General features: G+C 63.8%; 2 protein-coding genes across 2 annotated transcripts; both read left to right on the forward strand.

Annotated features, from left to right (window-relative positions):
- Positions 1–40: 40 nt before the first annotated feature.
- On the forward strand, positions 41–6,136 carry SLC34A1 (solute carrier family 34 member 1). The gene is given in 14 exon segments (XM_080398613.1): positions 41–1,527; positions 1,531–1,594; positions 1,807–1,923; positions 2,073–2,249; positions 2,702–2,830; positions 2,904–3,047; positions 3,142–3,253; positions 3,326–3,521; positions 3,848–3,943; positions 4,059–4,158; positions 4,404–4,571; positions 4,975–5,091; positions 5,258–5,382; positions 5,488–6,136. Coding segments are annotated over 14 exon segments (2,238 nt in total). The 5' UTR covers positions 41–1,389; the 3' UTR covers positions 6,043–6,136.
- Positions 6,137–6,232: 96 nt separating this feature from the next.
- Positions 6,233–8,156, forward strand: LOC308068282 (alpha-2Da adrenergic receptor-like). Its single transcript, XM_080398603.1, has one exon. It carries the CDS (start codon positions 7,006–7,008, stop codon positions 8,032–8,034), a length of 1,029 nt encoding a protein of 342 aa, XP_080254729.1. The 5' UTR covers positions 6,233–7,005; the 3' UTR covers positions 8,035–8,156.
- Positions 8,157–10,173: the final 2,017 nt, after the last annotated feature.

Raw genomic sequence — 10,173 nt, forward strand, 5'->3', positions numbered from 1 at the left:
AGTAGTGTCCCCCAGCTCCCCTATACCTCATGCAGCCCCCCCCGGCCAGGGCAGGGCTGGAGCCAGCCCTCAGCTCTGGTGCCACCCTGCCCGGCAGCAAGGGGCAGTGAGAGGAGCTTGTTTTCCCAGCACTGCTGATGGTGTAGGGGAAGCTGTGGGGCCATCATGACCAAGGACTTCAGCCCCAACCCTGTCAATGAGTGACAGCTGGAGCTGCCAGGGCCTCACTGGGTTAATGATTGTGGGGGCAGCTGGCCAAGAGCCCCCGGGCATGGGACAAGCAGAGATACTGGTCTCCTGCCTGCCACAGCCTGGCACAGGGCTCTGCAGGTGCCACTGTCTGCTCCCCCCCAGCCAGAAGCATCTCCAGGCCCTGCAGAGGCAGGACATGTCCCCTGCTGTGGCACCTCTTGCACATTCAGCTCCATCACTTTGTGATTTGGTGGAGGCTTGGTGATGCTCCAGCAGCGGCAGGGATGTCCCCAGGCTGCCCCTAAGTACCCTGGGGTATCCGAGGGATCTCCCCTTGCTCCCCCCATACAATCGCAGCTGGTGTGTCCATGGTGATGGGTCCTGGGAATGCCCGATCCTGGAGGAACAGGGATGTAGCAGCTGTGCAGCCCCTCTGTGCCCGCTCCCCACAGGCGCCAAGGCTGGAAAGGCCTTTGCCCCCTGGCTCTCCCCCAGGCAGACGTGGACACGAGCGGTGTGGGTGCCTGGTGGGTGGATGGAAACTTGGCAGGAGGTGCGTAAACAGCAGGTAATGATAAATGGCACCAAGGAGGTGGTGACAGCAATGCTGACATAGCTCTGCTCCTGCCCACCCTAGCATCGTGTCTGCTGGGAAGATGCAGGCTCTGCCCCACACAGCCCTCACAGTGCTGCCAGCTGCTCCATACTGAGCCACCAGCACGGGTTGAGCAAGGCTATGTGCCACTGTCACCACCAGTGACAGGACACGGGGACCACACTGGTGCTGATGTAACCCACCGCCAATGCCCTGGCGGCAAGGACAGTGTGTGCCCGGGGCAGAGCGGGATCCATTGTGACTGATGCTCAGATGGGTCCAAGGATGGTGGATATGTATGTGGCCCCACCTCTGGTTTGGGACACACCAACAGCATGAACACCGAGCCCTTCCTCCTCCTCCTCCTCCACTCATGCAGGGGATGAAGCACCTGGCACCAAGTGATGGAGAGCTGAGGCTGTTCCAGCATCGCTCCTCAGGCACTGGGCTCCAGCACTGCCCCAGCTTCACTTCCCACAGCACTGGCTGCCACTCACCCCGGGGTGATGCCGAGCCTGGGCCAGGTGAGGCGGGGTGTGCCGGTCACACGGTACCCCGGGGGCGAGTGCCCCATCCCACCCTGGCGCTGCAGCTGACGCGGGATGCTGCAGGGTTACCCATTAACTGGAGGAATTTCTGGGGAGGAGGTGAGCAGCAAGCAGAGGCGAGGGGCAACATGGGGCTACTTAGACTTTGCTCTTGGCGTGGATATAAAGGGTTGTGGTGCCCCACGGGCCACTTGACTGGAGGAACGCGTGGATGTGGCATGTGGACATGGTGCTGCCGTGAGTGCCTGGCCAGCCCCAGGTGAGCAGGGCCCTGGGCAGGAGGGGTCCCCTCCCTGTGTCCCCTGCCTGCCCTTGCAGGAGCTCGCTGGGGTGGCACAGCAGTAGCCAGTGGCCAGGGGACCACCGGGTAATGGGATGGTGCTCCTCAGCGGTGCCAGCACCGCAGGGATTTGGGGGCTGGTGGCAGCTGGTGTGGGACAGCTGTAGTGACGCATGGCCACCTCTGCTCAGCCTCAGCAGAAGTGATGCTGCCCTACCGGAGGGAGAGCCCGGCCCTGCCCCGCTGCCCGGTGCGGGGAGGAAGGGTGATGCACGGGCCCCAGTTCGCCTACTGCCCCAGCCCCCAAGGTAGGTGCCCCCAGCCCTCCAGCTCCTCCTCTTCCTCACCCTGCTGGGCTCAGCAGGGCCAGCTCACCAGCCCAGGCGGTGCCCAGCTCCCCTCTGCAGAGGGGTCCCCACGATGCTGGGGCCATAACGTGGGTGCCCCCTCTCCCCAGCTCTGCACCGGCTGCCGGGCGCCCACACCTGCCCCTTTGCTGTCGGTGCTTGCCCTGACCATGGCTTCCCCTGCCCCGGCTCCCCGGGGCGCCTGGGCGAGGGCAGGGAGCGGTACGAGCTGGATGCGCTGCCCTGGCAGGGGACCCGGCTGGGCTTGGATGAGCTACAGAAGCCAGGTGAGACCCCTGGGCGGTGGGCACACAGTACCCGGGTTGGGAAGCACCCCAGAGACCTGCTAGAGGCACCCAGGGGGGCCTCAGGGTGCCAGGATTGTGGGGTGCTGGCAGAGGCTCAGCTTTGTCCCTGGGACTAGCAGCAATTCCTCCCTGCTGCCCCGCGGTGCCAGTCCTCGTGCTGGCACCCCAGCCAGACCCTCAGTGTGGCAGGCTGCCAGGGAGACCCTCAGCTCCCCGGGGTGCTGGGGGCAGAGCTGAGGGGCAACAGGGGCGGCTGGCACAGGGCACTCCAGAGTGGGAGGAGATGGAGGGAACCCCAGGAGTGGTGGCACAGAGGGGGACGTGAGCCCCATCCCACTGGCGGCATGGGAGGACGGTGTAGGGCTGTGGAAGTCCAGGGAGCCGGGGCGGTGCCATGACTGGCATTTAACACTCTCTCTTGTCTTGCGCAGAGCTGGGGTGCTGGGCCAGGGTCCAGTCCATCTGTGTCTCCCTTCTCAAGGTGCCCTTGATGTTCGGGTTCCTGTACCTCTTCGTGTGCTCCCTAGACGTGCTCAGCTCTGCCTTCCAGTTGGCTGGAGGTAGGGTGGTGGGGACACCTGGGCGGCTGGTGGCACCCACCATGCCGGCACCCTGCCACTCACTCTCTTGCAGGCAAGGTGGCCGGGGACATCTTCAAGGACAATGCTATCCTCTCCAACCCAGTGGCTGGGCTGGTGGTGGGCATCCTGGTGACCGTGCTGGTACAGAGCTCCTCCACCTCCACCTCCATCATTGTCAGCATGGTCTCCTCGGGGTGTGAGTGTGCCCGTGGGGCTCCTGGGGACAGGGTGGCTGGATGTGGTCACCCTGAGCTGGGCCATGCGGGGCTGACAGGTCTCTCTGTCCTCAGTGCTGGAGGTGCGCTCTGCCATCCCTATCATCATGGGCTCCAACATCGGCACCTCTGTCACCAACACCATTGTGGCCCTCATGCAGGCTGGAGACCGCAGTGAGTTCAAACGGTGAGAGCTTGTCAGGACAGAGAGGACTTGGGTGTTGGGGGCCACACCATGCCAACGGGCTCCTCCACACAGGGCCTTCGCTGGTGCCACAGTGCACGACTGCTTCAACTGGCTTTCAGTGCTGGTCCTGCTGCCACTGGAGGTGGTGAGCGGGTACCTGCACCACATCACCCGCCTGGTCGTGGCCACCTTCAACATCCGCAGTGGGAAGGATGCTCCTGACCTGCTGAAGATCATCACAGAGCCCTTTACCAAGCTCATCATCCAGGTCTTATCAGCCGTGGTGTCCCCAGGCTGGTGGTGGTCTCCCAGCACTGGTGTCCAGCATGCTGGTGGTGATGTCCCCAGTGCTGGTGTTCCTTTGGTGGTGGTCATACCCACGTGTCTCTAGGCTGGCAGTGGTGTCACCAGACTGGTGGTTGTCCCCCAGCATTGCTGTCCCAGTGCTGGTCCCCAGCACTGTTTTCCCTTCAATGGTGGTTATATGCAAGTGTCCCCAGGCTGGCAGTGGTGTCCCCATCCCAGTGAAGATGTCTCCAAGCTGTGGGTGCTGTCAGTCCCCAAGGGCCCTCTCCAATATGTGTGTTTTTGCAGCTGGACAAGTCGGTGATCACAGGCATCGCAATGGGGGACGAGAGCCTGCGCAATCGGAGCCTCATCCGAGTCTGGTGTGGCCCTGCACCCCCACAGGTGAGGGGCCCGTGGCCTTTCTGGGGACATCAAACAATCCCACCAAGGGTGGGTGGTGGGCAGAGGCTGGCCGAGGATGCTGTGGAACCAGCTGCAGCCCACCTTCTCCCTGCAGATGGCTGCTGTGGGGCTTGGCCCCCCTCTGAACTGCACAGCCCCCAGCCACTGCAGCACTAAGGGCATTGAAAGCCTCCACAATGTCACCAGGCAGAAGTGTGAGTGGGTACAGGGGGCTTGGTCAGGGCTGGGGGGTATGGGGCGTAGGGCTGGAGAGGTGCAGGTGGGGCTGGGGGAGCTGTATGTGGGATGGAGAGATTCTGGGCATGGGGCTGGAGTCATGATGTGGGGCAGGGCTGGAAGATATTGGGGCTGGTCCAGGTGTGGGGCTGTCTTGGGGGAGCAGGTTTGTGAGTGGGGCTGGGCTGGCCCCAGCCCCTTGCCCAGCCGTGCTGTGGGGCAGGCGAGCACCTCTTCACCGACACGCCGCTGCCCGACCTGGCCGTGGGGCTGGTGCTGCTTGCCGGGTCCCTTGTTGTGCTCTGCACCTGCCTCATCCTCCTGGTCAAACTCCTCAACTCCCTGCTCAAGGGGCAGGTGGCCAAAGCCATCCAGAAGGTCATCAACACTGGTGAGTGGGACGGAGACAGCTATGGGGTGAGTGGGATGGGACCCTGTCTGCCCTAGTCACCCATACCCATACCCACCTGCCATCCTCAGAGCCATCCCTAGCTGCCCCTAACCCCCATCCCTGCCTGACCCCCACAGCCCCTGCCTGCCCCTGATCCCCACTTTGCTTATGGCTCTCGTGGCCTCCTAGTGTCCACGTCCTCTTTGCCCAGCCATCCTGGCCACCAGGCTGGCCCCATACCCACAGCCTGAGCCCATACCCAGAGCCTGGCCCCACAGCTCCCCCCCCCCCCCCCCCCCGCTCCCCAGCACCATATAGGAGTTCCAGGCCACTCCTGGCTGATGTGTCCATGCCCATGTCCATGCTTGTGTCCATGCCTGTGCTCATGGCCATGCTGTGGCAGACCTCCCGCACCCGCTTAGCTGGCTCACGGGGTACTTCGCCATGGTGGTGGGTGCTGGGATGACCTTCGTGGTGCAGAGCAGCTCTGTCTTCACCTCGGCCATCACACCCCTGATCGGTGAGTCCCAGCCATGCCTGGTCCCCTGCCACGTGGTGGTCTCCCCCACGATGGCCCATGGGTGCTAGAGTGCTCAGAGGGACAGGAGGAGCCATGCCTCCTTGGGAGAGCATGGGAATGTCACTGGCGAGGAGCGATGGGATGGGATAGGGTGCCTCTTCTGCAGGCCTAGGGGTGATCAGCATTGAGCGTGCCTACCCGCTGACCCTGGGCTCCAACATCGGCACCACCACCACTGCCATCCTGGCCGCCCTGGCTAGCCCGGGGGACAAGCTGGCCAGTTCCTTCCAGGTATGGGCAGCCTGGGCCCATGGTTGGGTGGGCAGGGGCCACCAGGCAAGGCAGAGGCTGGGGGAAGCCTGCGTGCCCGGCCCGACAGGGATGCTGTCCCTACAGATTGCCCTTTGCCACTTCTTCTTCAACATCTCCGGCATCCTGCTGTGGTACCCGCTGCCCTTCACCCGCCTGCCCATCCGCATGGCCAAGGCGCTGGGCGAGCGCACGGCCAAGTACCGCTGGTTTGCTGTGCTGTACCTCATCATCTGCTTCCTCCTGCTGCCCTCCCTCATCTTTGGCATCTCCATGGCGGGCTGGCGGGCGCTGGTGGGGGTGGGCACACCTTTCCTCGGCCTCTTCTTCTTTGTGGGGCTGGTGAATGCTCTGCAGGCACACAGCCCTGGCCGCCTGCCCAAATGGCTGCAGACCTGGGACTTCCTTCCCGCCTGGATGCACTCGCTGCAGCCCCTGGACCGACTCATCACCCGGGCCACCCTCTGCTGCACCGATCGCTGCCGCAGCCCCGAGGGCTGGGATGAGCGTGAGGGCCCTCCCCGTGACAAGGTCCGGCTGGGGCTGGACAACCCCGTGCTCTCCTACCCCGAGGAGGTTCCCAACCCTGCCGTTCGGGTGGGCTCACCCCGACCACTCCCGCACGGTGCTACCCGGCTCTAGCCAGCACCAGACACCCTGGCCGCTGCTCCCATGGCTGCCCAGTTTCTGCTGTTCCTGCTCAGCTGGTGTCTAATAAACACCGAGCACCTGCGCACTGGGTGTGTGTTTCTTGGTCTCCTGCCTCTGCAAACCCTGCCAGAGCTGCCAGACACCCACTGCCCTCCCCGTGTCCGTACACTACCACTGCACAGCCCAGCCCAGCCCTGTACGGGTACCCTGTGCTGGGGATGCAGCAAACGCACTGCTGGTGCCACGGGAGCACGCACTGATGATGCTACAGCTAAACCCTGCACCTGCAGTTTGCAGCCAGCTCGTACCAAGGTGTTGCGGGCAACAGCTTCTTCCACCTGCCTTTTCCCCACAGGGCTGAGCTGGCAGGGTCTGCGCTGCACGACCGTGTGCCACAGCAGCGTGCCAGTGAGCAGGGAACAGCATGGGGCAGCCGGCGGGGTGCTGCTGTGCTGCCAGGCTGTGGCTCACGGATGTCAACTCAGCACAGCTAGCCAGTGCCCCTGGCCCACTGGGCACCCTGACACCCATGGCAGGAGCCCACCCACCATGGTGACCCTGGCAGGAGCCCTTTAAGTGTTGGGAAGAACTGCTTCTCCCACTGCCCACAGATGCTTGGGCTCCTGCCAGCGATATCAGCCTGTCCCTCCCTCCCTCCTTCCTGCCCACCCTCCTCCTGGGCTGGGACCAGCAGAGCCAGCAGGCTGTGGGAGCCGCGGCGGGGTTCCCAGCGCCGCCACCGCCCTGTGTGCCTGGCCGGGCGGCTGCTGGGCCAGGACGAGCTCTGCCTTGCCACCGGACTGGGTCAGTATGGGAGCGGTGGTGGCCAGGACACCCCCCTGGGACTCAGCAGAGCTGGGGCTGTGCCAGGAGATGCAACGAGGCCGGTGAGCGGGGCGCGTGCGGCGGGGGGCAGCCCCATGGGGCTTTGTCCGCCTGAGGTGCCAGGCCAGCATGGAGCCAGCCAGCGCCTTCCCCAATGCCTCTGGTAACAGCAGCGACACCAGCAGTGCCCCGCACTCGCCTGCAGCCACAGGGCTCATCCTGCTGGCTGCCCTGGCCATCCTGCTGGCCATGCTGGTGGGCAACGCGCTGGTGGTGGTGGCCATCTCCACCAGCCGGGCTCTGCGGGCTCCGCAGAACCTTTTCCTGGTGTCCCTGGCCTCGGCGGACATCCTGGTGGCTGTCCTTGTCCTGCCCTTCTCGCTGGCCAACGAGGTGATGGGCTACTGGTACTTTGGTGGCCTGTGGTGCAGCCTGTACCTGGCGCTGGACGTGCTGCTCTGCACCGCTTCCATCGGGCACCTCTGCGCCATCAGCCTCGACCGCTACTGGGCTGTCACCCGGGCAGCCCGGCTTAACCTGCGCCGCAGCCCCGGGCGGGTGAAGGGGATGATCGGGGCAGTCTGGGCAGCAGCAGCCCTGGTGGCATTGCCACCGCTCCTGCAGGCCCGGCCGGGGGGCCAGAAGTGCCAGCTGAGCCAGGAGACATGGTACGTGCTGGCCTCCTGCGCCGCCTCCTTCTTCGCCCCCTGCCTTGTTATGGTCACCGTCTACTGCCGCATCTACCACCTGACCGCCCAGCGGACGGCAGCCCTCCTTGCCATCCATTCCCCACGCCCCGCTGGCACCGGCAAGAAGGGGACAGGGCTCAGGATGCCGGGCTGGCGGCGCCAGAGCCAGCACCAGAGCGTGTTGCTGTGCCGCCGGCGGCTGGTGCAGGCACAGGAGCGGCGCTTCACCGTCGTGCTGGCCGTGGTGATGGGGGCCTTTGTGCTCTGCTGGTTCCCCTTCTTCTTCACCTACAGCCTGGGCGCTGTCTGTGGGGAGGGCTGCCGTGTCTCCAAGCCTCTCTTCAGCTTCTTCTTCTGGATCGGTTACTGCAACAGCAGCCTCAACCCCCTCATCTACACCCTCTTCAACCGGGACTTCCGCGCTGCTTTCCGCCGGCTTCTGGCTGTCCCCCGCTGGCACCGCACCTAGGGCCCCACTGTGACACTGGGGACATGGCCCCCAGCCTGGCATGGACCCTGGACTGCAGTGCCAGTGTGCATCTCGAGGTACCTTTGGAAACGTGGGGTTGAATAAAATGAGGCCAAAGCCTGTGCCCCAGGCTGGCGTCTGCCTCTGGGGAGCCCAGCAAGCAGCACCCATCGCCCAGCACCCTCAAAATACGGGTGATCTGCTGGTGGTGACAACTCACCGTGGCAGCTCCAGCAAGCACCGATCCTCCCTGCTGCCAGGCAGACCTCAGCATCTCCTTGTGTGGGGGACAGAGCCCACAGCTGCTGTGGGGGTGACAAAGCCCCCCATGTGGCAGCATTACCGGCACCGGGCTGAGCTGACCATGCCCCTGTAACAGCCCAGTCAGTCTGAGCCCTGTGCCCCTCTGCTGGGGCTGGCCCCTATGGCTGCCCACCAGCACATAGCTGTGCCACGCCACGGGGGCTCTGAGGGGGCATGTGCACACCCCACGGAGGGGTACAAGGGTGCTGGGCTAGGGTGGGATACCCCATGTCCTGCTCTGAGGCTCCACCAGGATCTTGTTGCAGGAGGGAAAGGAGGAATGGCATCCCGGTGCTGGAAAGGCTGTTCTCCCCTGTGAGAGTGTGGGGGATGGGACCTCATGGGACCAGGCTCCAGCACAGCCTGAGGTGCGAGGGGCCACAGGGGCAACCATGGGGTGAAGACCCAGGGGCAACCACATCCCTCCGAGGGCAGCAGCTGCCCTGTACCCGCCCTGCCCGCCTCCCTGCCCGGCTCTGCACAGACACCCAAGGGTCAGGGGCTGCTCCACTTCTCCAGCTTTGCTTCTCAAAATAGAAAATCTCAAAACATCGGACTTTCACTTGGCTAAAAACAGCCGCTGGCGCCTAGGAGCTGGAGCCCAAGGAATGCTGTGCTCCGCTGTCCCTCAGCAGCCCCTTCCAGGGTGGGTGCAGCTTGGCCATAGGGGCAGGGGGCTGTAAGGGATTCGGGTACTCACTGTGGTGAGGGTCCCCAGGCCGACCCCACGCCTGCTGGCCCTGTGCATGGACGCTCATGGCATGAGCTTCGGGGCCAGCAGAGGCTCCCAGTGGAATTCTGCCAGGACAGGGACCTGGTGCTCACCCCCCCGGAGGCAGCTGACCTGGCAGCTGGAGCCACCCTGGCACCATCTGCGGAAGGAGCTGCCCTATCGCTGCTGCCTGGCTTCCTCTCCCACGGCTGCTTTTCTCCTTTTCACCATTAAACAGCACTTTGCTCCTAAAAATACCCAGGGAGATGAGGGCACCCGACGGGGACTCAGCCAGGGAGAGGAGCTCTCCCCGAGGGGCACCAGCCCCTTGGGGACCTGCAGTGCCCTGGCTTACACACCCTGCCCTCACCCTTGCCCAGCACGGCTGGAGCCGACCTGGGGATCAGGCACCATCCCTCCTCCTGAGCATGAGTGTGCAGCTCCAGGATGCTGCAGGACAGGAGGGGCCAGGAACCAGCTGGAGTCAGGGCATGCAGGGACCCCCCTGCTTGGGCAAGTAGCTGTCGATGCATCCAGTCTGTGCTGGCATTAGGGCAACATCTGAACCACCAAAGGGAGCTTCAGGCTGATGTCCAAAACATCAAATCCCAAGGGCTGGACAGAGTCTGAGAGCACTCTTTGCCACAGGCACTACTGGGGGGCTGTGGTGCTCCAGTGAGAGCTCCCCCACCGAGCACCTCCTGCTGCATCGCTATCCAGCACATCGCCCTTTCCACAGTAGATGGGTCGAGCAGGTCACTCCATATCTCCACAGCAGCCATTTCCATTCCAAGTTTGTACAAAGTCTGTTTTATCTGCCACAGCTTTATCCTTATTCCTGCCCTGCTTGCGAGCAGCTGTGACTGCAGTACCACCGGGAAAGCAGCTCCCCTTGAAGTGATTACTCCTGCCCAATTGCAGCACCTGCGCCTGTCTGCCTGGAATCGCATCCTGCATTTTCAGGCCGTTTCTTCAATTTCTCAACATTATTTTGATTTATTCCCCTGATAGGCTTGGGTTTGGAGCCCTCTCCAGCCATGTTCCCCCTTGCAGACCTAAAAATCAAAGTGCAAGTTCCACCTCCTGGGGTGCCACCAGCTCTGTTGGGGATGCCAGTACCCCTC

This window comes from Falco punctatus (genome assembly GCF_963210335.1).
Source record: "Falco punctatus genome assembly, chromosome: 8".
In the NCBI taxonomy this organism is placed as follows: Eukaryota; Metazoa; Chordata; class Aves; order Falconiformes; family Falconidae; genus Falco; species Falco punctatus.

Coding starts and splice junctions, on each gene's coding strand:
- LOC308068282 (XM_080398603.1), top strand. CDS start 7,006: ATGGAGCCAGCCAGCGCCTTCCCCAATGCCTCTGGTAACAGCAGCGAC.